This window comes from Panthera leo, chromosome E3, assembly GCF_018350215.1.
Source record: "Panthera leo isolate Ple1 chromosome E3, P.leo_Ple1_pat1.1, whole genome shotgun sequence".
Lineage (NCBI taxonomy): Eukaryota > Metazoa > Chordata > Mammalia > Carnivora > Felidae > Panthera > Panthera leo.
This window is the reverse complement of record NC_056694.1, coordinates 32375229-32397974: the sequence shown is the minus strand read 5'-3', so window position 1 is coordinate 32397974 and position 22746 is coordinate 32375229. Positions and strand designations below refer to the sequence as shown.

The 22746-nt window shown below is 53.2% G+C and overlaps 2 protein-coding genes across 5 annotated transcripts in view; one reads left to right on the top strand and one right to left on the bottom strand.

Annotated features, from left to right (window-relative positions):
- Nucleotides 1-22746, top strand: part of NUBP1 (nucleotide binding protein 1) — a 35276-nt gene that overhangs the window by 6450 nt on the left and 6080 nt on the right. For 2 of the 4 annotated variants that reach the window (XR_006197669.1, XR_006197668.1), the window contains exons 4-11: nt 2188-2256; nt 4807-4839; nt 5878-5968; nt 6587-6741; nt 9329-9439; nt 9715-9817; nt 13082-13165; nt 13725-13881. Coding sequence is in view for 1 of the 4 variants with exons in the window: in XM_042921565.1 (XP_042777499.1) it covers nt 2188-2256; nt 4807-4839; nt 5878-5968; nt 6587-6741; nt 9329-9439; nt 9715-9817; nt 13082-13165; nt 13725-13783 (705 nt within the window). In the remaining 3 variants the exon portion in view is untranslated. Of the gene's footprint in view, nt 1-2187; nt 2257-4806; nt 4840-5877; nt 5969-6586; nt 6742-9328; nt 9440-9714; nt 9818-13081; nt 13166-13724; nt 14800-19791; nt 19911-20088; nt 20504-22746 lie in introns of those variants that run through there. The other 2 variants (XR_006197667.1, XM_042921565.1) reach the window with 2 other exon arrangements.
- The window catches only part of TVP23A (trans-golgi network vesicle protein 23 homolog A), a 27663-nt gene continuing 19577 nt past the window's right edge, over nt 14661-22746 (bottom strand). The window contains exons 3-7 of the mRNA XM_042921566.1: nt 17086-17230; nt 16480-16569; nt 16194-16322; nt 15077-15205; nt 14661-14720 (exon numbers count right to left, since the gene is read on the bottom strand). Coding sequence (XP_042777500.1) covers nt 14661-14720; nt 15077-15205; nt 16194-16322; nt 16480-16569; nt 17086-17230 — 553 coding nt within the window. The remainder of the gene's footprint in view (nt 14721-15076; nt 15206-16193; nt 16323-16479; nt 16570-17085; nt 17231-22746) is intronic.

The window sequence follows — 22746 nt, the reverse complement described above, 5'->3', positions numbered from 1 at the left end:
GGATTTTGTGAGTCGTGGTGAAGGGAGCAGAAGCTTCAAAAGTGACACCTCAGCTGGGAGACCACAAAAGCTCACACACTGTCTTTCCACGGCAGAGTCACCGACTCCCACAAGGGACCAAGTGGTCATCTTGCTTTGTGATCCGAAAGGGGATTATAGCCTTCGCGGGCGCTCTCTGGGGGCTTCTGGACTGAATAAGGCATGTGTCCGGGGCTTGTAGACTTGAGAGCTTGGACGGGGTCCGATGGTCTCCTGAACATTGGCTTCTGGGATCGGGAGCTATGACGGTTGGGGTGGAGAGAACAGTCCACACGGGTGACTGGATGGAATGCCATCAGGGCTACAGCTTACCTCCCATCACCTTTTTTTTTTTTTTTTTTTTTTAATTTAATTTTATTTTTTTAAGGTTTATTTTTGTGAGAAAGAGAGAGGGAGACAGAGTATGAGCAGGGGAGGAGCAGAGAGAAGAGGGAGACACAGAATTCGAAGCAGGCTCCAGGCTCCGTGCTGTCAGCACAGACCCCAATACCAGGCTCGAACTCATGAACTGTGAGATCATGACCTCATCGGAAGTCAGATGCTTAACCGACTGAGTCACCCAGGTGTCCCCATCACCTTTTCTTAAGGGGAAGTTTGGGATCCTGATGGTACCCTGTTCCCCCAGTCTCTGGCTGGGAGATGGTTGTGGCAAAGCCTGCTTGTTTCATCAGGCTTCTAGAACCTTCCACAGAGGCCCCAGTAAGCTTTACTCAGGCACGTTTGTCTCTACTAGGGTTCTCTGGCTTGAGCAGAAAGGGAGTTAGTTGGATCGGTTCTGGGTTAGTGACAGGTTCAAAAGGAAGTGTGAAGGGGACAGGATACATGGCCGCCCAGAGGTCTGGATAGCAGAGACATGTCAGTCTTTTTGGACACCACCAGGGAAGAGAATGCATGGGATGTGTTTCTTGCACTCCTGCATCTTTGCACTCAGGATTTGCCCCCTTGGTTGTGGGGAGCCTGGTTCCTCTAAACTGATAAAATCGTTCCCCTAAGAAAGGGTGCAGAGACTGAGTGACTAGAAACCGAGAGTGCGAGGAAAGCCTGTTAGGATTGCAGTGATGGTGTGATTTCCTGAGTCGTGAGGCCCTGAGGTAAAAGGTCTAGATCATTAACACCCACCAGCCTCGAGTGCCAGTGTGAAGGGAAGGAAACCGGGTCCTCAGCTTGAGAATCGTTGGGCTGCGTTCTCCAGGTGGCCCAGCAGGGGGCGGGGGAGCCAAGAGGCTGATCTGATCATGAATCGGTTCCCGATCCAGGGTGAGCAGAGTGAGGAAGTGGAGGCTGGGGTCTGCTGGGAGCAGCGAAGAGGAAGCAACAAGCGGATTTGGAGCAAGTTCAAAAGTTACCCGGAGGTGCTGCACTCTGGATGGTTGACGTCGAAGTCTTGAGAGGAATACCAGCCCTCCTGCTCTTCAGAGGGTTCCTGAAGGCGTCTCCCAGCCTGTCCTGTGTCACGCGGAGAAGCTGGGGCATTTGGGGTGGGAGGAGTCCTCCCAGCCTTCACACAGCTTCCCTCGACTTCCTTCTTACCTTCAGTTTCCTGTTAGGCGTTAAGGGGAAGCCATCACTAACTTTCACGATCACAGTGCAGTGCAGCTTGGTCAGAGGTCAGCGAGAGCCTCCACTCTGGCCCTCCTCTCCGGGCCCCACGGGGTCACGGAAGGGGGCCCGGTGTTGGAGTCGGGAGACCTTGGTTTACGTCCCAGCTCTTCTTGCTTATTGAACAAGTCAGTGGGCCTCTCTGAACCTCAGTTTCGTTTTCTGTAAAGCAGGGATAATGATACCCACCTCCCCTTCGGGCACACGGTCAAGGCCGAGTGAACAGTGAGCGGTGGCTGCACCCGAATCTTTGACCAGACATTGGGTTGTTAGATCACCCTGGAGTTGGGCCAGACCTGGGGGTGGGTGCTGAAATCATTGGCGTTGATGGACTGTGCCACGTTCTCTTTAGGAGTTCTCGACGGTGTCTCCGCCGCCTGGAAGCTGCATGCCGTAACTCCCCTGAGATTCTGTTTGGTCCACATCTGACTTAGTTTCTATCTTCTGCGCTTCCTCTTTTCCTCAAGCCCCGTTTCTTTCCCAGTAGTGCACATCTGGAGGACTGCACACTCAGTCGCATCATTGCTCTGGTCTCTTCTTGTTTCCCAGGTCGCCCTTCTGGACATTGATATATGTGGGCCATCGATTCCCAAGATGATGGGATTGGAAGGAGAACAGGTGAGAACTGTCATGCACACCATAGCCAGTATCCTCACGGCAGATGGCTGGGCCGAGCGGCTGATCCCAGACGGAGCAGAGCCGTGTGTCCCCACCCGGCCATGCTGAAACCAGACAAACATTCACTGGTCCGTCTACGTGAACGACAGCTGTGAACGGTGGTGGGGTGGCATTGTATATAAAGTCCACCCACGCCCTTTGAGAAGTATTAGTTTCAATGCCTTCTTGGAGGGGAAGGGAAACACGAGTGAAATGCAGAAGTAGGACACAGAAACTTCACTCTGCCTGGGAAAGCTAGGCCGGTCTTTGCCAGGGGTCCATACCCTTGGAAATAGGGGAATGTTTTTGCCCTCGTTGTCACCCCTAGGGAGCTGAGGCTGCAAGGCGGGCAGGTGACACGGAGGAGGGCCTCAGCCCTATAGCAGTCTGTACAGGTGCTGATCTCTCCCTCCTAGGTGGTAAGAAGCAGTCCCAGAAAGGGTCCCCCTTGAAGACAGTGCATTAAAGTGAGGCCAGAGAGCTAGGATGTTCCCAGGGTGTTAGATTGGCTCACTCTTCACATAACTGCTGGGCGCCATGCGCGAGCTGGGGGAGAGTAGTCAACAAGGCAAATAAACGTCCAGCCCTGGTGGGAGGGGGGCAGCTGACAGATCAAAGATAATGAGAGCAGGGTAGGGGGGATGGGAGGAGCAAGGGGAACTGCTGCTTAGGAGGGTGTGGTCCAGGGCATCCTGCTGGGGAAGAGCCTCCTGGGCTGAGGGAGCCAGGTGCAGGAGCCCTGGAGCAGGAGTGTCACCAGCACAATGACTAGTGGCAGGGTGACAGGTAGGGGAGCTGGACAGTAGCCAGAGGCAGGCAGGCCAGGCCTATGGGCGCTACTCAGGGCTGGGATTTGCTGCTGAGGGCGCCTCGGGAAGGGGCATGACACCATCCAGGAGGGAGGAAGAGCTTAGGGGTCCAACACGTGTGCTCATGTGCCGTCAGTGACCAGCTTCTTCGCACACGCCCACAGCACGGCTCTGTGTTTACTTGTCACTTACGGGCACATAGCACTGAATGTACCAACAGGTGAGTATTTTATAGACCCTGAATTTTTTACGTGGTGAGATAAAATAGAAGTGATGCTGTTTTCTTCTCATACCCTGTTGGGGTTATTATGTTTTTTACCCCCTCTTTTAAGCCTGCCATTGTGGAGGATGAGTTTAAATAGGGAAGAAGGTTTGTTGTTTTGTTTGTTTGTTTTAATCTTTGTTTATTTTTGAGAGAGAGAGAGAGAGAGAGTGCAAGCGGGGGAGGGGCAGAGAGAGAGAGAGGGAGACACAGAATCCGAAGCAGTCTCTAGGATCTGAGTTGTTAGCACAGAGCCTGATGCGGGGCTCGAACCCATGAACCGTGAGATCATGACCTGAGCTGAAGTCGGATGCTCAACCTCTTGAGACCCCGGGCGCCCGTTTTTTTTTTTTTAAATGAAGACCTGGGTGATATAGGTGAAGGGGGACCAAGGACACACCTGTTGTGATGAGCAGAGTCGCAGATGGAATTGTAGAGTCGCTGTGGTGTATTCCTGAAACTAATGCAACGCGGCATGTTTGCTGGAATTAAAAAAAAGAAAAGCTAAAAAACCCTTAAAGCCAGTCATCAGAGACCACCTGGTATATGGTTGCATGTCTGTGAAATGTCCAGAACAGGCACCTCTGTAGACACAAGAGTGGGTGGTGGTCATCTAGGATGGGGGGGAGGTGGAAGGATCGGGGACGACTGCTAAGGGGTGACGAAAATGTTCTGAAACTGACTGGTGGGGGGGGCCCAGCTCCCGCGAATATCCCGAAAGCCACTGAGCTGTTGGCTGTGGGAGACTGACGTGGCGTGGGAATGAGATCTCTGGAGAAGGTTTTAACAGTAGGGCGACACAGCTGCTAAGACTGCCGTGTACTTGGAAGTCGAGTCAGGTCCAGCTTGACGAGGAAGAGGCAGGTCCAGCTTGACGAGGAAGAGGCGGGGCGGGGTGGAACGCCGGCTGTTAACGAACGTCTGCTGGAAAGAGAGTGTGAATCATGAAGTGGCCCCTGAGCTTCCTGTCGACACCTCTCCCCTGTCCGCGCCCCCCTCCCCCCCAGTTCTTGTGCCCACAGGCTGACACCCCGGCTGCCAACGGGCCAGGGTCTGTGTCGCTGCTTCACACTTGGCCTTTTACAGAGACGGCCTTGCTGCGCCACAGTCCCCTGCACATCCTCGACAACCCCTGCCTGGTTGCTGTCACACCTGTAAAATACCCCGGCCCCAGGTTATATTTGAACCTGACTAGACATAACCAGCCAGGGTTTCAAAATAACCCAACTCAGGGAGGGTGGGGGGTTGAGAAATAGAGCTTCTATGACCCATGGCCTCTCCCCAGCTGTTCACTCTCTAGTAAGGATTTAGTGGTAGCATTTGAGAGGATGAATTGTTTTATGAAGTTGTTTTCTTAATGTGTAAATTGGTCTGTGTGAGAAGTGTGCCTAAGCGTGTCATTTCTTATAAATGCGTGTGTCCATGTTCGTGTTTGTGCAGGTTCACCAGAGTGGCTCGGGCTGGTCTCCAGTGGTGAGTTGGTTTTGTTTTGTTTTTCAATGTTTATTTTTGAGAGAGAGAGTGCGCATAAGTCGTGGGGGCGGGGGGTGGGGAGGGAGACACGGATTCCAAAGCAGGCTCCAGGCTCTGAGCTGTCAGCACACAGCCCGATGCGGGGCTCGAACACACGAACCGTGAGGTCGTGACCTGAGCTGAAGTCAGAGGCTTAACTGACTGAGCCACGCAAGCACCCTATTATTTCTCTTTGCCTTGTTTTCAGGGTAGTGTGTCATGTGTACGTAACAGATGTGGGTTGGGCTGGCAACACTTTCCTCAACCCAACACTCAGTCAGCAGATACTTACTATGGAAGGACTGTTTTAGGTGCAGGGAATACAGTTAAGATCAGGGACTGGCAAACTGCTTCTCCCAAGGGTCAGATAGTAAATATTTGCAGTTCAGGGATGGTACGCTACCCGCTGTTGAAGTGTGAAGGTGATAATACGTGAATGAATGACCACGGTTGTATTCCAACAAAACTTGACGTACGAAAGCAGAAGGTGGGCCAGATTTGGCCTGGAAGCTAAGGTTTGCCAACCCAGGTGAGAGCAGTTAAAGGATGCTTCAACTGAGGTTAGGCTGCAGCACAGGGCCCCAGGGGACCTCTTTCAAGTCCCCCCCCCCCCCCCCCCCCCGTATGGTAACCCTTCTTCTCCTCCTGCTCAAAACGATTTGTGGGTTTAAAGAATGAATAGACCCAAGGCGCCTGGGTGGCTATCGGTTAATGGCCTCACTCTTGGTTTCAGCTCAGGTCGTGAGCTCACGGTTTGTGAGGTCAGGCTCCGTGCTGACAATGCAGAGCCTACTTGGAATTCTCTCTCTCCCCGTCTCTCTCTCCGTCCGTCCCTCTCTCTCTCAAAATAAATAATAAACTGGCAAAAAATAATGACTAGACCCATAAGTCACGTGGTCATTTAGTTCCCCAAATGGTTTTTTCATTTTGAGCTCAGATAAATGACAAGGAAGTGCCTTGCCCTGTGGTTTTAAATGTTGCTTGTTTCATCCTGTTTAGTTCTTGGAAGACAACCTGGGGGTGATGTCCGTGGGTTTCTTGCTCAGCAGTCCTGACGATGCCGTTATCTGGAGGGGACCAAAGAAGAATGGTTTGCCACTCCACTTTTTCTCTTTGCTTACCATCTTCCAAGGGCAGCCTGGCCCGTCAGGATGGCAACTGTGATCTGCCGGGCTTTTGCACGGTATCATTTGTAAGCATCTCATGGCCTCTGTTGTTGCCTTCACTGGTTGAAGAGAGCCGAACAGAAATACCAGGGGCTGTTTGACAATTTTTAACATCTGTGATGGGTTTTTTCTCCTTAAGACCTCTGTAACCCTGAAATTATTTTCACTGTGGTTTTATAGTAGCTTTTCTATGCCCAAGAAACGTGTGAGGTGACATCACAGCAAGGTGATTGGGCCGCTGAGGCTTAAGGTAACCACGCAAAAGTGTCTTTTAGGACAGGGCTCCTGAGCCCAGGCCCTCGTGACTTCTGGGGCCAAGAGAATTCTCTGTTAGGGGAGGGGTGGACTGTGTTCTGCCTTCTAGGGTGCCGGCACCCCGGCCTCTAGCTGCCAGATGCCAGTAGCACGCCCCACCCCAGCCGTAGGCAGACGCCCCTGATTTAGAGCACAGACCAAGTGTACGTGAAGATCCTGAACCCCCTCTAGAGAGTCGTGAGTACGGAAACGAGAAAGAGAAGGGGCCTCACTGGATCTCTCTCCAGGCATGATCAAGCAGTTCCTTCGGGACGTGGACTGGGGAGAGGTCGACTACCTCATCGTGGACACCCCGCCGGGCACGTCGGACGAACACCTCTCGGCCGTCCAGTACCTGTCCGCGGCACACGTCGATGGGGCGGTGATCATCACTACTCCTCAGGTGAGCGAGCGCCCGCGCAGAGAGGGCGCCACGCTGTGCCCTGTCGAACGGTTTCTTTCTCGTGCGGTCTCGAGCCCCTTTTCTTGAAGCAGCTCCCGCCAACACGTGCTCCGACCGCCCTCGGTTCGGATCTGCAGAAACTTGTGAAACGTTTTGTCTGTGGTCCAGGCGTTTGCTGTGTACAAAATGAGCATGCCGCAATTCTGTCCACAGATTAAACAGTAGCGGCTCGAAATTGCTTTGAAGTGTCGCCTTCACCAAGCCCGCAAGGCCACTGGTGCTGTTAGAATTCAGCCTGTCCCTCGTGGTCACCTCCCCCCCCCACTGTGCCCCAGCATCCGTCCCCCTGCAGTGCTTCTGTTCACGTCTCCGACAAACAGAGGAAGTCTGGTTTTCCGTACAGCCATCTTCGGGTATAGACAGGCTTCTGGATTAGCTGCTACAGCCCTTGCCCCTTCTTTAGCGACGCCCGGGTCCTCCTGTCCCAGTCGCACGCAGGCCGTGATGGGCGCACGCTGAGGAGAGAGCAGTAGCGTCAGCCTGAGTGAGCCCAGCAGTGAACAAACACGGTCAGGTTTGCGATATGCTCTGTTCTTGTCATTGCTCTCACAGGGTCCCAAGAAATGAGTTACGCCTGTCACGGTACTCTCCTCCACTCCTAAGAAAGCACAAGAAAGTAGGTTTTTGTCTGTGAGGCAGTCAGTATCACCCCTTGTCAGACCTGGGCCGAGCACCCACTACGAACACGCCCCGGGCCAGGCGCCAGGGAGGGAAAAGGCCGGTCCTCCCTCAGGGCCTGTGCGGTTCACGGAGGAACGTGGGTGCCGGACGCAGTGCGTTCGTGGCGCTCCGACAAGCGGGGGTGACCACAGTGGGCCACGTGGGGGTGCCTGGGTCAGGGAGCGGACGACGCGACAGGCGTGAGAGAGGGCTCTGGTGCTGGTCAGGGGGCCTCTGGGGGGCGTGCAGAGAAGCAGATACGCCCCTCTGGTGGCTGCAGCGGAGGGAGCACCCGTCCCAGGGAGCGGCAGTGGAGGGAGGGTGGCTTTGTCCTTAGGCTGGTCGGGGCCACTCCAGGCCGGCCACACGATTGAGTGTGGTCCCAACAGGTTACCGCAAAGGAAAAGCATCTGTTCGGAATGCAGCGCCATGCCGTGGGATGTCGATAGTGGGGAGGCGTTAGGGGGGTGGGCACGGGGAGCATACAGGAACTCTTGGTGTTCAGTTTTGTTGTGAACTGGTTCAAAATCATCTGTTGAGAAACCACAGAAATCCACTTTGCATCAAGGTGGCTTCTTCAGGGCCGCCTGGGTGGCTCAGTCAGTTGAGCATCCGATTTCAGCTCAGGTTCATGAGTTTCAGTCCCACGTTGGGCTGTCGGCTCAGCCTGCTTTGGATCGTCCGTCCCCTTCTCTCTGCCCCTAGCCCACTCATGCTTGCTCTCTCAAAAATGAAGAGACGTTAAAAAAAAAAAAAAAAAAAAAAGGCTAAGGCAACTTGACTGTGAAAGAGAGCACAGACTGCCCCTTGGGCTCAACAAGAGAGGCACAGCAAGAGCAGAGGCTGGCCCTTCTCCGGGAAGCCATGGAAGGACGCTCCACATTTGTGTGCCCTTCCTCCAGAACCTCTCGGCAGAGTGTGACACGACAGCAGGCTCTCCTGGTTTCTCAGAGCCCTTCACAGCCACCGTTACAGGCAGCGGACCCTTTTGGGGGGCATTTTTGACACAGCGGCGCCACCAAGGAGAGAACGACAGAGGTGCAGGGAGATGCGGGGACTCTTACCAGCTGACCTTCTCCCTTAATGTCTTTGTGTCTCTCCCTCCGTGCCAGACAGACCGAGAACCAAAGGTGTGCTCAGGAGAGAGGGACGACTGGGAGCCTTGAGCCTCCAGGCACCCCCCACGTGGTAAAGCCACAGACGTGTCTGCAATAATGTGGCACCGGGGCGTGGAGAGGGTACTAAGCAAGGATTACACACAGTGCTCATGCTGTCAGACGAACTTTCAGAGTTCAGAAGTGAATTCAATCTCAATACAGGAATGTGCCTTAGTTTCTTGTCCATAAAGCTGTGTTCAAAAGTTGAGATCAGAGGTTAGCAAACCTTTTTTTTTTTTTTTTTAAATGGCCAGATATAAATATTTTAGGCTTTATGTCTCCTACATCCTGTCACAGCTACTCCTTTGTACCACTGGAGGACAAAGGCAGCCTGGGATGAGATGTGAAGGAACGGGGGTGTGGCTGCGTCCAGAAGTTTCTAAAAACAGGCAGGCGGCCAGATGGGGCCCACTTTCCCCCGATCTAGACAATGGTGCACAGTCGTGTACTGCTGAGAAAACAACCCTGAGGTGTCGTAAAAGGTTATTATTCTGCACGTTCATTGTATGTTTACCATTTGGCTGTTCAGGTTTATCCTTTCGGGGTTTGTGGGAGTCCATGCCCCGAACAGGCGTCACCACATGGTCGGGCCCAAATACTTATTAAACGTGAGGCTTTCTGGTGCCGAGTCCACTGCAGTGCCGCCCCTGCCCGCACACGGTCTGTCTTCACTTTGATCTTGAAATAAATGGTGTTTTGAACCTTGACAGGAGGTGTCCCTCCAGGACGTCCGCAAAGAAATCAGCTTCTGCCACAAGGTGAAGCTGCCCATCATCGGAGTGGTGGAGAACATGAGTGTTTTCGTCTGCCCCAAGTGCAAGGTGGGAATGCGGTGGCCCGGGCCCGGCGCCCAGGCCCTTCCTCGTAGTGGTGGAGGAGAGCCTGGGACACGGTTTCTGTGACACAGTTTCTGCTTTCCCCCTCATTTTGGGAAGTGGGATCATACACACACAAAATACTGCTGATTTAAGGAAAACTCTGCTGGGGTGGTTACTGTTTCATATTCAAACAGCCATTTTTTAAAGTTGCTTTAAAATGTCCAGTTTTAATTCTGAAAACAAAGTCCTTAACTCTTCCCTTTTAACTTGCCTCCTAGAAAGAGTCTCAGATATTCCCACCAACGACGGGGGGTGCGGAGGTCTTGTGCCAGGACCTGAAGATCCCTCTCCTCGGAAAAGTGCCTCTGGACCCACACATAGGTGGGTGAGTCTGAGCGCCGATCTCAACTTTGTGTCGCCAAGCGGGGTGTTCACACCCCGCACGGCCGCGACCGTGGACCGTGGGGCCACAGATGAAGGGCCCGCTCTCAGGTGCTCACCTCCAGGCGAGGGAAACCGTAGGCCCCCTGGGTGTGTAGTCAGAACGAGTAAACCTCTGGGTCACGAGGGGGCCGCGTGGGGCCTGGAACGTGGGTCACCACTGTCTGCAAGATGCCGGGAGGCCACGGGAGAGGAATTCACCCAAGGCGAGGGGGCCGGAGGGGGACTGGGCAGGGGTATGCTGGGCGGTCCCATCTCAGGAATTAGGTTCTGAGGTGAAAGTCCTGAACACAATTAGCCTGGAAAACCCCTTAGGAAGACTTTCTGCCTCTTGGGAGGTCCGGCACAGCACCGAGGGCCCTGTCTCTCAGCACTAGGTGAGGGTGTTGGTCTGCCTTCAGGGGCTATGTTGCATGAAAAAATGCCCCCTTTTTAAAAAGATTATTTTAATGTTCATTCTTGAGATACAGAGACAGAGCAAGAGCAGGGGAGGTTCAGAGAGAGAGGGAGACACAGAATCCGAAGCAGGCTCCAGGTTGCGAGCTGTCAGCACAGAACCCGACGCGGGGCTCCAACTCACAGACCGCGAGATTGTGACCTGAGCTCAAGTGGGACACTTAACCCACTTGAGCCACCATGTGCCCCACAAATGCCCCGTTTTTAATGCCAGAGTCCCGCGCATCCCCTCTAGACAACCCCGTGAGTGGCAGTGAGCCTGGAGGAGGGAATGGTGGACCCCCTCCCCATTGTGTGTTCACTGTTGCTAAGTGGCATGGTGGGGAGGGCAGTCCACACCTTTTAAGTTATACCGGCCTCCACATTTGTTTCCCGGGGACCACAGAGTTGAACTTGGGTATGTCGGCTGTGCCGGGGACGTGCAGAAGCCGTGGGGTGGGAGCACGAGCAGAGGGGCCTGGGCCTGCAGGAAGCCAAGGGGCGAAGGCTGGAAGGTAGGCTGGAGCCCAGGTGTGGACAGCTTTGCAGCCAAGCTTGGCCGCTGGGCCTGCAGCAGTTGGGAAATGAGAATCAGACCCTGAGCCAGGGCACAGGGGCGAGTGCTGAGAGGGAGACCTGCAGGCGGCTCTGCAGGGGAGTGGGGAGGAGGGTAGGACTTGCCCGGGGCTGGGCTTTGCCATGTAGAGGAAGGGACGTGCAGGAGAGGGAAGGGGACAGGACTTGATGGTTGGGGAGAAAGTTGGCTGAGGTCCCAGCCATCTAGGAGCTGGGGCCGATGGGCAGCCATGACTGACCATGGGAGACATGGGTGTGGGGAAGGCCAGGTTCCTCCTCCCGTGCTGCTTCTTCGAGGCAGGGGAGGCTTGAGGGTTGGCAGCAGGCTGGGGAGCTGTGTGGGCCATGCCCAGGCAGGCCAGATTGTTGGGGGGCTGGAGGGAGATGGGGCCGAAAGCACGGGGTGGAGGGTGAGTGTGGGGCTGCCCCAGGACTGCGTGCCTCTCTGGAACCCTGGGGCCCAGGAGAATATCCTGGGAGCCTTTGCTCCCCCTTGAGAAGCACTCTGCGCTTGGGGGCCCCCCAGGTACCACAGGAAATCCCAGCTGTTCTTTTAGGGAGGGGCACACACCCAGGGAGATTAACCACTGTGCGCCGACCAGGCATGGTGCTGAGTTCACCCTTTTCCCTCGGGTGGTCAGAGCACAGGTCTCCTGCTAAAGATCTCCAGCGGCAGCTGGAGCACAGGGGGGCTGCTGAGGGACAGGCTGGGCAGTGGCTCCGGGCGTACCCACTGCTGTGAGCCTGTACCCTAGCTGGAGGCCAGGTCCCTCAGATCCCTATGATAGGATGGGAGGGGCCCGGAAGAGCCTATCCAGGCTCGGGGAGCCCCAAGCCAGTGTGCAGGTCCCAGCCCCTGTGAGGGAGGGAGGCAGCTGCCGTCCTGCCTGACTCCGTCCACTAGTCACAAAGAAGCAAAGTTCTAGCACTTTACAAGAGCTGCTAGCAGAGGCCCTCGGGGGCGGCTGCGGCTCAGTCTGAAGCTAAGAGAATGAAGTGTCTTCTAGGAAGCAGTACCGTGTGACGTTACATGTCCCCGAGCCTCATTTGTCGTTGAAATCAGACCAGTGAGGAAGGGGGGTTAGCACGTTCGTACAGTGGAAAGGAGGACAAGGCGGTGAGGGCACTGTGACCCTCGTGAACTCTTTTGTCCAGCGGGAGCCAAGGTGGATGCCCGGACACAGACAGGAAGGGATGAAGCTTGCGCTCCAGCCTGGGTGGGAGCCCTGGGGCAGGAGGTAAGGCCACCTCACTGGCCCTGGGGTTCTCAGCCCCTGCCCGGCCTCAGAGTCCTGCTTCTCCCCACCGCCGGCTGGAGGCTCCAAGTCCTGACAGCCGCATCTGTAAGAGGGGGTGATAACAATGCCCCCCATCCCTGCCGGGGGGGCTGCTGCTGCTGCATCGATGTCCCCAGAGGACACCAGAAAGCCTCAGCAACAAGCTCTTCTGACAGGACTGTTCTTAGAGCACAGTCAGAGGAAAGGGGAGCCTTGAAAATGGGGAATGAACCAGGGTACCTTTGGAAGGGGAGGGCCTACTGGGGAAGGGAAGACTTGAGAACATCGTGGCCATCACGGGACTGTGCTGGGATTCCCCAGACCTAGTCTAGCTACCCCATTTCTGCCATGGTCCCAGGGTAGCCCGGGCTCATCTGGGCTCCACCTCTGCCAACCCCCTCTCCTCTTGGATCCTCCCTGCACCCCCCCCCCACCCCCAGCTCGGTTTCCCTGGCCCTGTGCCCAAGTACGAGGGGAAGCGAGAAAGGGATAGTTCAGCACTTGGCCTTGCCACGGCCCACCTAAGGTTGGGGAGCAGAACCACAGACCTGCTTCTCCAGCAGTGCTGGGTAGGCTGATGGGGTTCTGCCCAGGATAGGGGGAGAAGAAAAGAGCACCTGCCTGGCAGGGTCTCCGACCACTGCCAGAGGTCCCTGCACCGTGGCACCTGGATCCTAGGACCCCACTGTGTGTCCTTGGGAGGGTGCTGGGAAAGCCCAGCAGACAGGTGGTCGCTGCCGTGGAAAACGCACCCGGTGGAACCCACGTCTTGTACGCTGCTGTTCATTTTGTTTGTTTCTCAGCTTTGCTCTTGTCCGGTGAGGCTCAAGGCCTTCCTAAGGTCACACGACCAGAAAGAACCCCCAGTTTGTGTGGCCTCTGTCTTCACCGATGTTTTTTCATTTATCTCCTTAAGGTAAGAGTTGTGACAAAGGACAGTCTTTTTTGATTGATGCACCGGATTCCCCAGCTGCTTTAGCCTACAGAGGTATCATTCAAAGTACGTGTGCGTGCGAGTCCCGTGAACTCAAGAGGGCTGTGGGGCTGAGTGGGAGAAGATCCTGTCTAGGGTCATCTGTGGAGCATTAGGGTCACTGCCATGCAGCCTCGGGTGGGGACGGGAGGGCTAGTAGGGGCTGGGATGACCCTCAGCCCAGGAAGCCAGGCGTCTGTGAGAAACTGGTTAAAGGAAAAAAAACAAACCTGTGCCGACCTGACTACATTGGTGGGCGGCCACTGGAAGCCTGGATTTTAGGGGGGCTGGGAGCAGTCAGTTGTTAAAGCATATAGGCTCATGGCACACAGTAGAGTTCCTTTTACCTAGGAAGATGGTGTCCGGGGCCAATACCAGCATTCCCAGGATTCTTGATCTGTGGAATGAGCCGATGGGAGACTTCAGCCAGATAGGACCATGGATGAGCGCTTTTGAAGAGTTAGGGCAGCAGCAGAACAGGGCTGTTTTGGGAGTTAGGCCGTCTGGGGGTTCAGCCCTCACCAGCACAGGCACAGCTGCTGGAGACACTGCCTCATCGTCACTGCTTCTGTGTCTCGTGTTCCAGAAATCCAGGAGTTCTGTGGTCTCCATCAGCCAAAAGAAGAGCACCTCATCAGCTCCTGAAACACAAGAGAACATTCAAGACGCAAGCCGCACTTGCACTCCAGCCTGAGCAGCATGGGGACAAAGTGGGGTCACAGGCAGAAAGGGACCAGACTCTGGTATGGCATGAAGTCATTTTTTTAGAGATGCTTGAGTCATAGGATTTGTATACTTTTCAACACACATAAAGGCATTCTTTACAAACACGCCTCTTAAAAATAAGAACCTCAAACCTCTCCCCCAAGGCCTGCTTCCAGGAAAGAGCCAACGGCTTATTGGTCAGGGAATTCTCTGCTGGAAGCTTGTGCAGTTACAGAACTTCTCCCTCAAGCCACTGCTGCCTCAGAAGATAAGCCTAAAAAAGAACCCCGGTGATGGATGTGTGGCTTCACTGCAAAACCCAGTCATGGCTTCAAGTAGCACAGTCCAAATGCTGCTTCAGAATGAGGGAAAAATTAGTCCCCAGAAGCCCTTGAAAAGCTCTTAAATCACCCATGGAAACAGAAGAGGTCATCTGTGTCTGTACCTAGTGCACACTATAGCCAGTAATTTACAGCATCCTATAAGACAGCTTATAGGGTTGTTTTTTTTTAATTACATAAAAGGAGACACCCATGTAAATTCTAGAATTCTCTTCATTGCCAGGAGATGTGCAGGAATGGACACCGAGGGAAGAGTGAATTCCCGTTTCCCATCTCTCTCGGGGCGTGGGCAGACAGATGGGCAAATCCCTCGTTCTCTCCCTTTCTCTCATTTCCTGCCCCCTCCCTTCATGCCTGCACATATGGTTGATTTTGCATGTGTTCAGTGTGAGGAAAGGGCAGGGAGGAGGCCTGCAAAACCCGGAGGACACAGGCTGGCTCGCCCCTGGCTCTGTGCCCAGGCCCCCACCTCTTACCTAATGCTTGTGAATCTCCAGCCCCTTGAGGCCAGGCTTCTGGAAGTCCCTTGGGCTGGCCTGCAAGGGAAAAAGTCAGCTGTGGCTTTGTCCTCACAAGTGAGGGGCCTGATTCTGCTGATTCAGGGGCCAGAGCAAACCCACGATGTAACCAAAAGCCCACAGAGCTCATCGCTCAATGTCTTGGTCTAAAGCAGCCCTGGTCAGATTTTAAGATGGTTCAAATTTCAAAGATTACTCTCACGTGTAGAAATATATGCAAAGTTAAAAAAATATTTTTGTGTGGTATTTTTGGGGGTTACGGACAGGGTAGCTTGGTTGATACAGAAAATGTTAAAATGGCATTGGCTAGTGGGCCTCCTTCCCTTTCGGCGTCTGGAGTGCAGGGGTCCGGGAGGAAGACTCTAGTAACTCACCGTCTGGAACACCATCTGGGACAGAAAACTGGCTGTGATTTTGCTGATGTCCCTCTCACCTCCCATCTTACAAAGGACGTAGCCATAGAGGTTAGCAGCTTGGAGAGAAATCCCAGCTATCACAAGGGCCTGCGCTCAGACAAAGCAAATTCTTTTAAGAGCATATATTGAACCCCACCCACCCACTCCCCCCAAACCACATAGAAGCAACTCTGGCTTGTACCTAGTCACAGCCAACCTTCTCTGAGCACTCGCCGATCATCACAGGTACCTTGTCAACAACCCAAGAGGTTGGTGCCATTATCATCCCATTTTACAGGGAAGAAAGTGAAGCCCAGAGAACCAAAGTTGAGCACAGTCCCAGAGCCGATGCAGGGCTGGACCAGCATCCAAACTCCAGAGCCCCTGCTTTTAATTATACTGCTGCTCCTATGGTGTGTGGGTATTTTGTTTTCCCAGTAAGTGAGGCAGATCACAGCACTGAGATGGTAAGAAAACTGAAATGAAACTTCATAACTCTGAGGTGAGCTTATTCCTATTGAGGAAGGGTTCCAGAGTAGGCTAGCACATGCTTTGCTTTCAACTCCTTCCTCAGCATTATTCCTACGCATCCAAAAGATCCAGCCCATGGCCATCGGTGGGGGAGTGGATAAAGCAAACGTAGCGTGGCCGTAGAGGGGGCTATTACACAGCCATAGAAAAGGAAAGAAATACTGATAAATGCTGCAACACCGACGAACCTTAAAAATCCCATGTTAAGTGAGAGAAGATCACAAGCAATCATGTTCTAGAATTCTAGTTATAGAAAGTACCTGGAATAGGTGAGCCTATTGAAACAGAAGAACGAGGAGCAGGGCCAGGAGGGAGTGAGGGCAAAAAGGTACAGGGTTTCTTTCTGGGGGGATGAAACTACCCCCACACTGGCTTGGTGTTGACGGCACCACAGTGAATCCCCTGGAAACCCGGCAAATGGCACACGCTAAATGGGTGAATGGCCCGGTACGTGAACCATCTAGGAAAGCGGTTTCCAACCAATTGGCAGACGACAACGGAACCCGCTCGTGCCGCCTGTTGCGCGTAGATGGCGAAGCCACGCCAGGGCCGGGCGGTGCCTTACCAGCCACTCGAGCTTCAAGGAGAACAAGGTGCTGAAGAAGAACACGGTCCAAATCAGCGGGCAGATGACGAGGCCAAGCCAGAAGATGCGCGCCTCCGCTTCTGTGGCCACGCTGCGCTGCGGGGACGCCTGCCGGGGAGGGAGGGCCCCGTCTTCAACGGGAGCGCACTCCCGTTCTCGCTCTTTGCATGCGGCGGCCACCAGACCCGCATGGAGCCCAGAGGGGACCCGCGCAAACTTCCACAGCCACGTCCCCGCTGCGAGGCGGACCCGTAGCGGACGGTACCTTTCTGGCCTCAAAAATCCAGCGGCCCTTCCCGTCTTCGTCTATGTGGTTCCACCAGCGGAGGCCCACCAGCAGTCTCCCGGTCACGTTCTGGGGGACATGGACAGAAGAACCCCAGGCACGCCGTAAAGAACGAGTCGTCTTTTCACGGACAGACAAAAGTCCGTTCGTGTTGAACTTGTCCCGGGAGCAGGGGGAGAGGGGAACTGAACCGTGGCAGGTTCTGAGAATTCGTGGAGTCTCCTAATTTTCAACTCAGTTTACCTGTAAGTGACTCCCTCGACCACCACACACACCCCCCCCTCCAAAAATATGTGGCATATTTTAAATGTATGCCAGGTTTGCCAAAAATCCAAAGCCAGGTGGAGCGGTCACTTGCATAAGACACGTCCTTCCAGTGATGACAAGTGGGGACCAGAATCATCGTTCAACTCTGAACAATGGGTTTTAACTTGAATTTCAAGTAATGTCGGCTCAGTATGTATTTGCAGTTTCAAGGAAAGTACCTCTCGGCTCAAATCGGCCACGTGCCGCCGGAGGGTCACCATCTAGAAACACAGCCCTTGTGTTTCTGGAATGACGGCATCATGAGCGAAGGGGCCTTACCTTCACAGACCAGAAGTCAAAGGACAGGAGGAGAAGCACGGTGACAAAGCAGCCCACAAAGCTTCTGCTGAACCAGTCACAGCACACATAGGTGACGATGGCGCTCACTCGGAAAAACAGATGGAAAAAGGTGGCCAACGGGTGCCTAGGAAAGAACCCAGAAGCCCCCTCACTGCAAAGGCCAAGAGGGCAGTCACCGAGCTCACTCTGTGGGTTCTGACTTTCCGCGTTGTCCCCAGTGCACTGCGAGCCCGACTCAGGCCGCAGCTCTGCAAACGTCCGTAAGTCACAAGTTCTGAAACAGTCATTAGTATACTAGCATCTCTCCCCTCTCGAAGAATCCAGTACTTTCCCCTAACTCGATCTCAAAGATCACTTGCCTTCTTCGAAACTTGGGTACCTCTGAAGTGAAACAGGACAGTGGTCACTGCCTCCCCACCTGGCAGTGATAAGGACCAGTTCCCTAAAGGTAAAGGTTGGGTTATTCCACCAGTAACAGAGCAGTCCACGTGCAGCCCATGGGTGCAGTCTCGTGTCACCGGGGAACGCGTGTTCCTGGAGAGAGGGAAATCCTGACTCGTCTCGCAGCAATTTATAAAGAAAAAAGTCTGAGAGACCAGAGACCCAAGGTTACATGGATGACGAGGCCACCCACGTATCCAGGGCGGAGAGAACAAAGACCTATAGGGGTCAGGCAGGTGCTGGTGGTGGGTGACACGGACCAGGTAGGGGACCCTTCTGGCATGTACTTTGATAGAGCACGGGAAGAAACAAGCAGCCAAGATGGAGAAAGCAGCCCTGCAAGGGGGACGGTGGTTGGCAGGTAAAGCACCAGCCAGGGCTCTGGAGGGAGGGGAGGAAGGGGCAGGCCTCCTCACCCAGCTCTGCTGGATCTGGTATTTGCACGAGAAGCCAGAAATTAAAAGTTGCAACGGGAAAATATTTTTAAAGGACAGAGACTGATACGATTAATAAAATATCACAGGCCGTGTTTCATATTGGCCCATGAGCCTCTAACTGGCAGTGGCATCAGGCAGGCACCTGCTCATTCTTTCCAAGAAGGACCACACAGAATAAGCGAACTGGGTTCCTGTGTAATTGTGCGGTTTCTGACTCTCAAGGGAACGTGAACTGATTGAGAACCGGAATTCATAGTGGCTTCTAAATTTACTCCTGGTGTTCCAAAGGAGGAGCGAGAGGTGCCAAACCACCGGCCATTCGCCAGAACACTTCTCCTCTGTCCCTTTCATATCCTGAGCTCTCCTGGTGGCTGGGGTGCAAGCCAGCCGGGGACATGTACCTAGCCCTGAAGAATCAGATGTGATCTCATAGATTGTCCAGATCTGGAATATTCCCGAACATAAGACCCTCAGCAGTCTCTGACGCCCTTTTAACCATAAATCTTTTTTTTAAGTGTTCGTGAGGGAGTACACATACGTGAACGGAGAGGGCCACAAACGGAGACAGGATCCGAAGCAGAGACACAGAGCCCGACGTGCGGCTTGAACTCGCAAACCTTGAGATCATGACCTGAGCTGAAATCAAGACTCAGATGCTTAATCAGCTGAACCACCCAGGCGCCCCTAACCTTAAATCTTGAGAATCTTTTAACTAAATGTCTTAATACAATCTTAATGCCTCCACCTTGAAGATAAAGAAGTCCTCTTTCCAGAAATGGAAGTTCTTTCAGGGAAAAAGCCATGTTTGAGATCATTTTACATGCCTGATAATCGTACCTGGCATTTAAGATTCTCGGCAAATATTTGCCGTGCCAAGTCATGTAGTTGAGTTTATGTTGTAGAACAGTGTAGACCTCAAAGACGTAGGAGACACCCACCCACGTCCACGGATCCAGGCTAAAACCTGGAAGTTCATGCATTCGAATAAATCCCCTGCCCACCCACTTTTTTTGGCTGTGGTTTCCTAACAAATGCAGAAAAATTCCCATTGTTGGAAGGTTCTGCTTAGTTAGGTACCCGTCAAATGATTTCCTTAATTTATAATGGAAAGTACTATTATCGTGGCCATCATTATTCAAAGGCCAAAGTAAAAAAGGATGCCTCCTGCACCCTCAAATACGGCTTTCATCCTGTCCGATGCAGGCTGTCCTCTGGGCCGCCCTCCAAACCCTCCTTCGGTCCGCCTCTGTCCCCCGCCAGCACTCACAGGGGGAGCTTCCTGGTCTTGAGAGCAGTGAGGGCCATGGCTTTCACCTGTCTGCCTTTCCCTGCCGGGGGACGGTGGGGGGAGGGGGGGGCAGCCTGCCACCCCCCGGGGTTCTCTCTGCCACCTCCATGGCCATAGAGCACCCTGACAGTCACCTCCACATCCCAAGGCCATTGGCTTCCAACTCCACCCTCCCAGGCACCCACCCGCTTGCCCCTCGAGAGGCAACCAGTCCTGAGGTGCCAGACTGCCCGCGTTCAAATCCCACTCCGACCTCGGAGCGTCTCCGCTGCCCTCCCTCAGCCACGCAACCTCTGAGCACTCAATCTCCACTTGTGTAAAATGGGAATGCCAACACCAGCCACATCCTAGCTATTAAAAGATCAAGTGGAAGGTGGCACGTCAAAAGTGCTTGAAACACAGATCGTGCTCACAGACCGTGACCGGCTTACCTCAGCCCTCAGTCACTCGAAACCCATCTACCTCCAAGGAACCCAGCTGTGAAATTCCCCTCAAGACCACAACTTTCTCTCTCACTAGCCAGGGGCAGACCTTTGTCTCTGCAGGGATCCCCCGAGACTCCTGACCTCTCCAGATCCAGCCTGCCCCCCATCCCTCCATTTCACCGAAGAACCTTCTCCATTCCTCAGCTTGAACAGGTAGCACTTTCTGCTCGGTAGGCCACCCTCGGCAGGCCAGGCCCAGAGGAGAGGAGGAGGAGGAGGGGAGAGGAGAGGAGGGGAAATGAAATTGCTTCAGATGTGGTCAAGGCGGGGGGGGGGGGGGGGGGGTCGAATCCTTACGGCCTTATGTTTTAGCGTAAATCCATGTTCACAGTTCTGTGCCCCACAGCTGCGGTCTTCCCCTCGGAGGGGATGTGGAAGGTTCTCGGCCCTGAAGGCGCGTGCAAGCCACCTGAGGAAGCATAAAGGTGTGCGCCAGGCTACTACCCCCTCCCAGGGCAGACGGGGCCGGGCCTGCAGCGCAGCCCAGACCTGAATTTTGCAAAGGAAAAGCACCACTGTACCCTGGGCTCATAAACTCTGGCCCAGGAGACCAATCTGGCCCACTTCCTGTCTTCTAAGTAAAGTTTTATTGGAACAGCCACGCTTACTCATTCGCTAGCCTGCCAAGTCGACAATGTTCTTACCCAGGAAGTATGCCAGCCTCTGCCCCAGACCGGCATGAACAATGATGATACGGGGCGCTATTCAAAACAAATCAAAATAGGGGCGCCTGGCTGGCTCGGTGGGTTGAGCATCTGAGTCTTGATTTCGATTTCGGCTCAGGCCAGGATCCCAGGGTTGTACGAACAAGCCCTGTGTCGGGCTCCACGCGGAGCAGGGAGCCTGCTTGAGATTCTTACTCTCTCCTTCATATTCTGTCTCCCTCCCTCCCTGTTCACTGGAGAGCTCATGCTCTAAAATAAATTAAAGTGAAAAAATTTTTAAAAACAAACCAAAATAAAGCTAATTGCTACTAATGGCCCCCCACCTCCCCCCTCCACCTCCCCCCTCCACCCCCCACAAAACATCTGCTTTCAGAAGCTGCAGGTTGGGAGCTGGCTGGCTGGCAGAACCAATGGATCGTGCTAGAAATCAGAGCATCTTTTTCTCCGGGGATGGTTGAGGGGAGGGTGACTGAGAAGGTGACCAAGGTGCTGGAGACACTCTGTATCTCCATCTCGTGTGGATACACGTATAAAAGTTCAAACCAGGGACACCTGGGTGGCCCAGTTGGTTAAGCATCCAACTTCGGCTCAGGTCATGATCTCACAGTTCTTGGGTTCGAGCCCCACATTGGGTTCTACACTGATGGTGCAGAGCCTGCCTGAAATTCTTTCTCTCTCCGTCTCTCTCCTCCTCAAAATAAACAAACTTAAAAAAAAAAGTTCAAACCATCTACTTTAGCGTACTTAATGTACATCATACCTTTGAAAAGTTTTGCTTGAAGCTCCTGACCAGAGAAATCTTTGCAAATCACCCTAAAAACTCTGCATGTGATACAATCCAGTAATCACGCTGCTCAGGATTTACTCAAATGAGTCTAAAACTTCAGTCCACACCTACCACAGGACACAGATATTTACAGCAACCTTATGCATCACTGCCCCAAACTGCGAGTGACCCAAGATGTCCTCAATAGGTGAATCGATCGGCTGGGGGTCCTTCCACACAGGGGAATGTTATTCAGCCCTAAAAAGCAATGAGCTCTCAAGCCATGAAAAGGCCAAGAGGAACCTTAAATGCATGTTACAAAATCAAGCCAGTGTGAAAAGGCTGCTTACTGTAGGACTCCAACACTAGGGACATTCTGGGAAAAACTGAACGGTAGACACAGTTAAAAAAAAAAAAAAAAAGTTGCTAGGGTTTGTGGACAGTGGGGGGAAGGGAGAGAAGAATACGGGGACTTTCAGGGCAGTGAAATACTCTCCACGACACAATGGTGGATACATGTCATTATGCTTATGTCAAAGCCTAGAAAATACCCACCACCAGCACGGACCCTCATGTAAACAAGGGACTGTAGGTAACAATGCCGTGTTGGTTTGTAACACATCCAAGACACTAATGCAAGCTGTTAATAGGGGAAACTTTGGGGCGGGGGAGGGCTCATGGGGACTCTGTACTGTTTGCTCAATTTTTCTGTAAACCTAAAACTGCTCTAAAAAATGGACACAGAGGGTGGTGGATGGGGGTTGGGGAGAGGCTGTGTCTAAACAAAGTAAATAAAATAAAATAGGGGGAGGTCCCACAAGGACACAAGTCCCCTGTCCCATTTTTTTTTTAAGGTTAATTTTGAGAAGGTGAGCAGGGGAGGGAAAGAAAGAGAAAGAGAGAGGGAGAGAGAGAATCCCAAGCAGGCTCCAGGCTATCAGTGCAAAGCCCGACAGGGGGCTCGATGTCACAAACTGTGAGATCATGACCTGAGCTGAAATCAAGAGTCAGACGCCTAACCGACCGAACTACCCAGGCGCCCCTCCCATACGCTTCTAAGGCAGGTCTGACTTGAGGGGAAAGGTTGGTTTAATCCCAAATTCAGCAGAGATTGAACAGTATCTTAAAAAATTGTCTTGTGTTTGTTTAAATTACTTTGAAAATCATGCTCTGGTTTTTAAAGACTATCTCCAGCTTGAATTCCTCAGCAAACATTGTATTTTACGTTCTCTTCCTTTAATTTAAAACCTCCTCCTTCAGGGGTACCCGGGTGACTCAGTCAGTGAAGCATCCGACTCTTGATGTCAGGGTCGTGAGTTCAAGCCCCATATTGGGCTCCCCACTGGGCATGAAGCATACTTAAAAACAGAAACTATATATATTTAATTAGATTATAAAATATACATATATATGTATCATATATATCCTATATATGTCCTATATATCATCCTTCAGACACTGGGGAAAGCTCTGCTTTTCACTGGGACAAAGGCTGAGGAAAGACCGTATCTTTACTCCTCGGTTTACTCTGCCACAACCAACCAACCAACCAACCAAG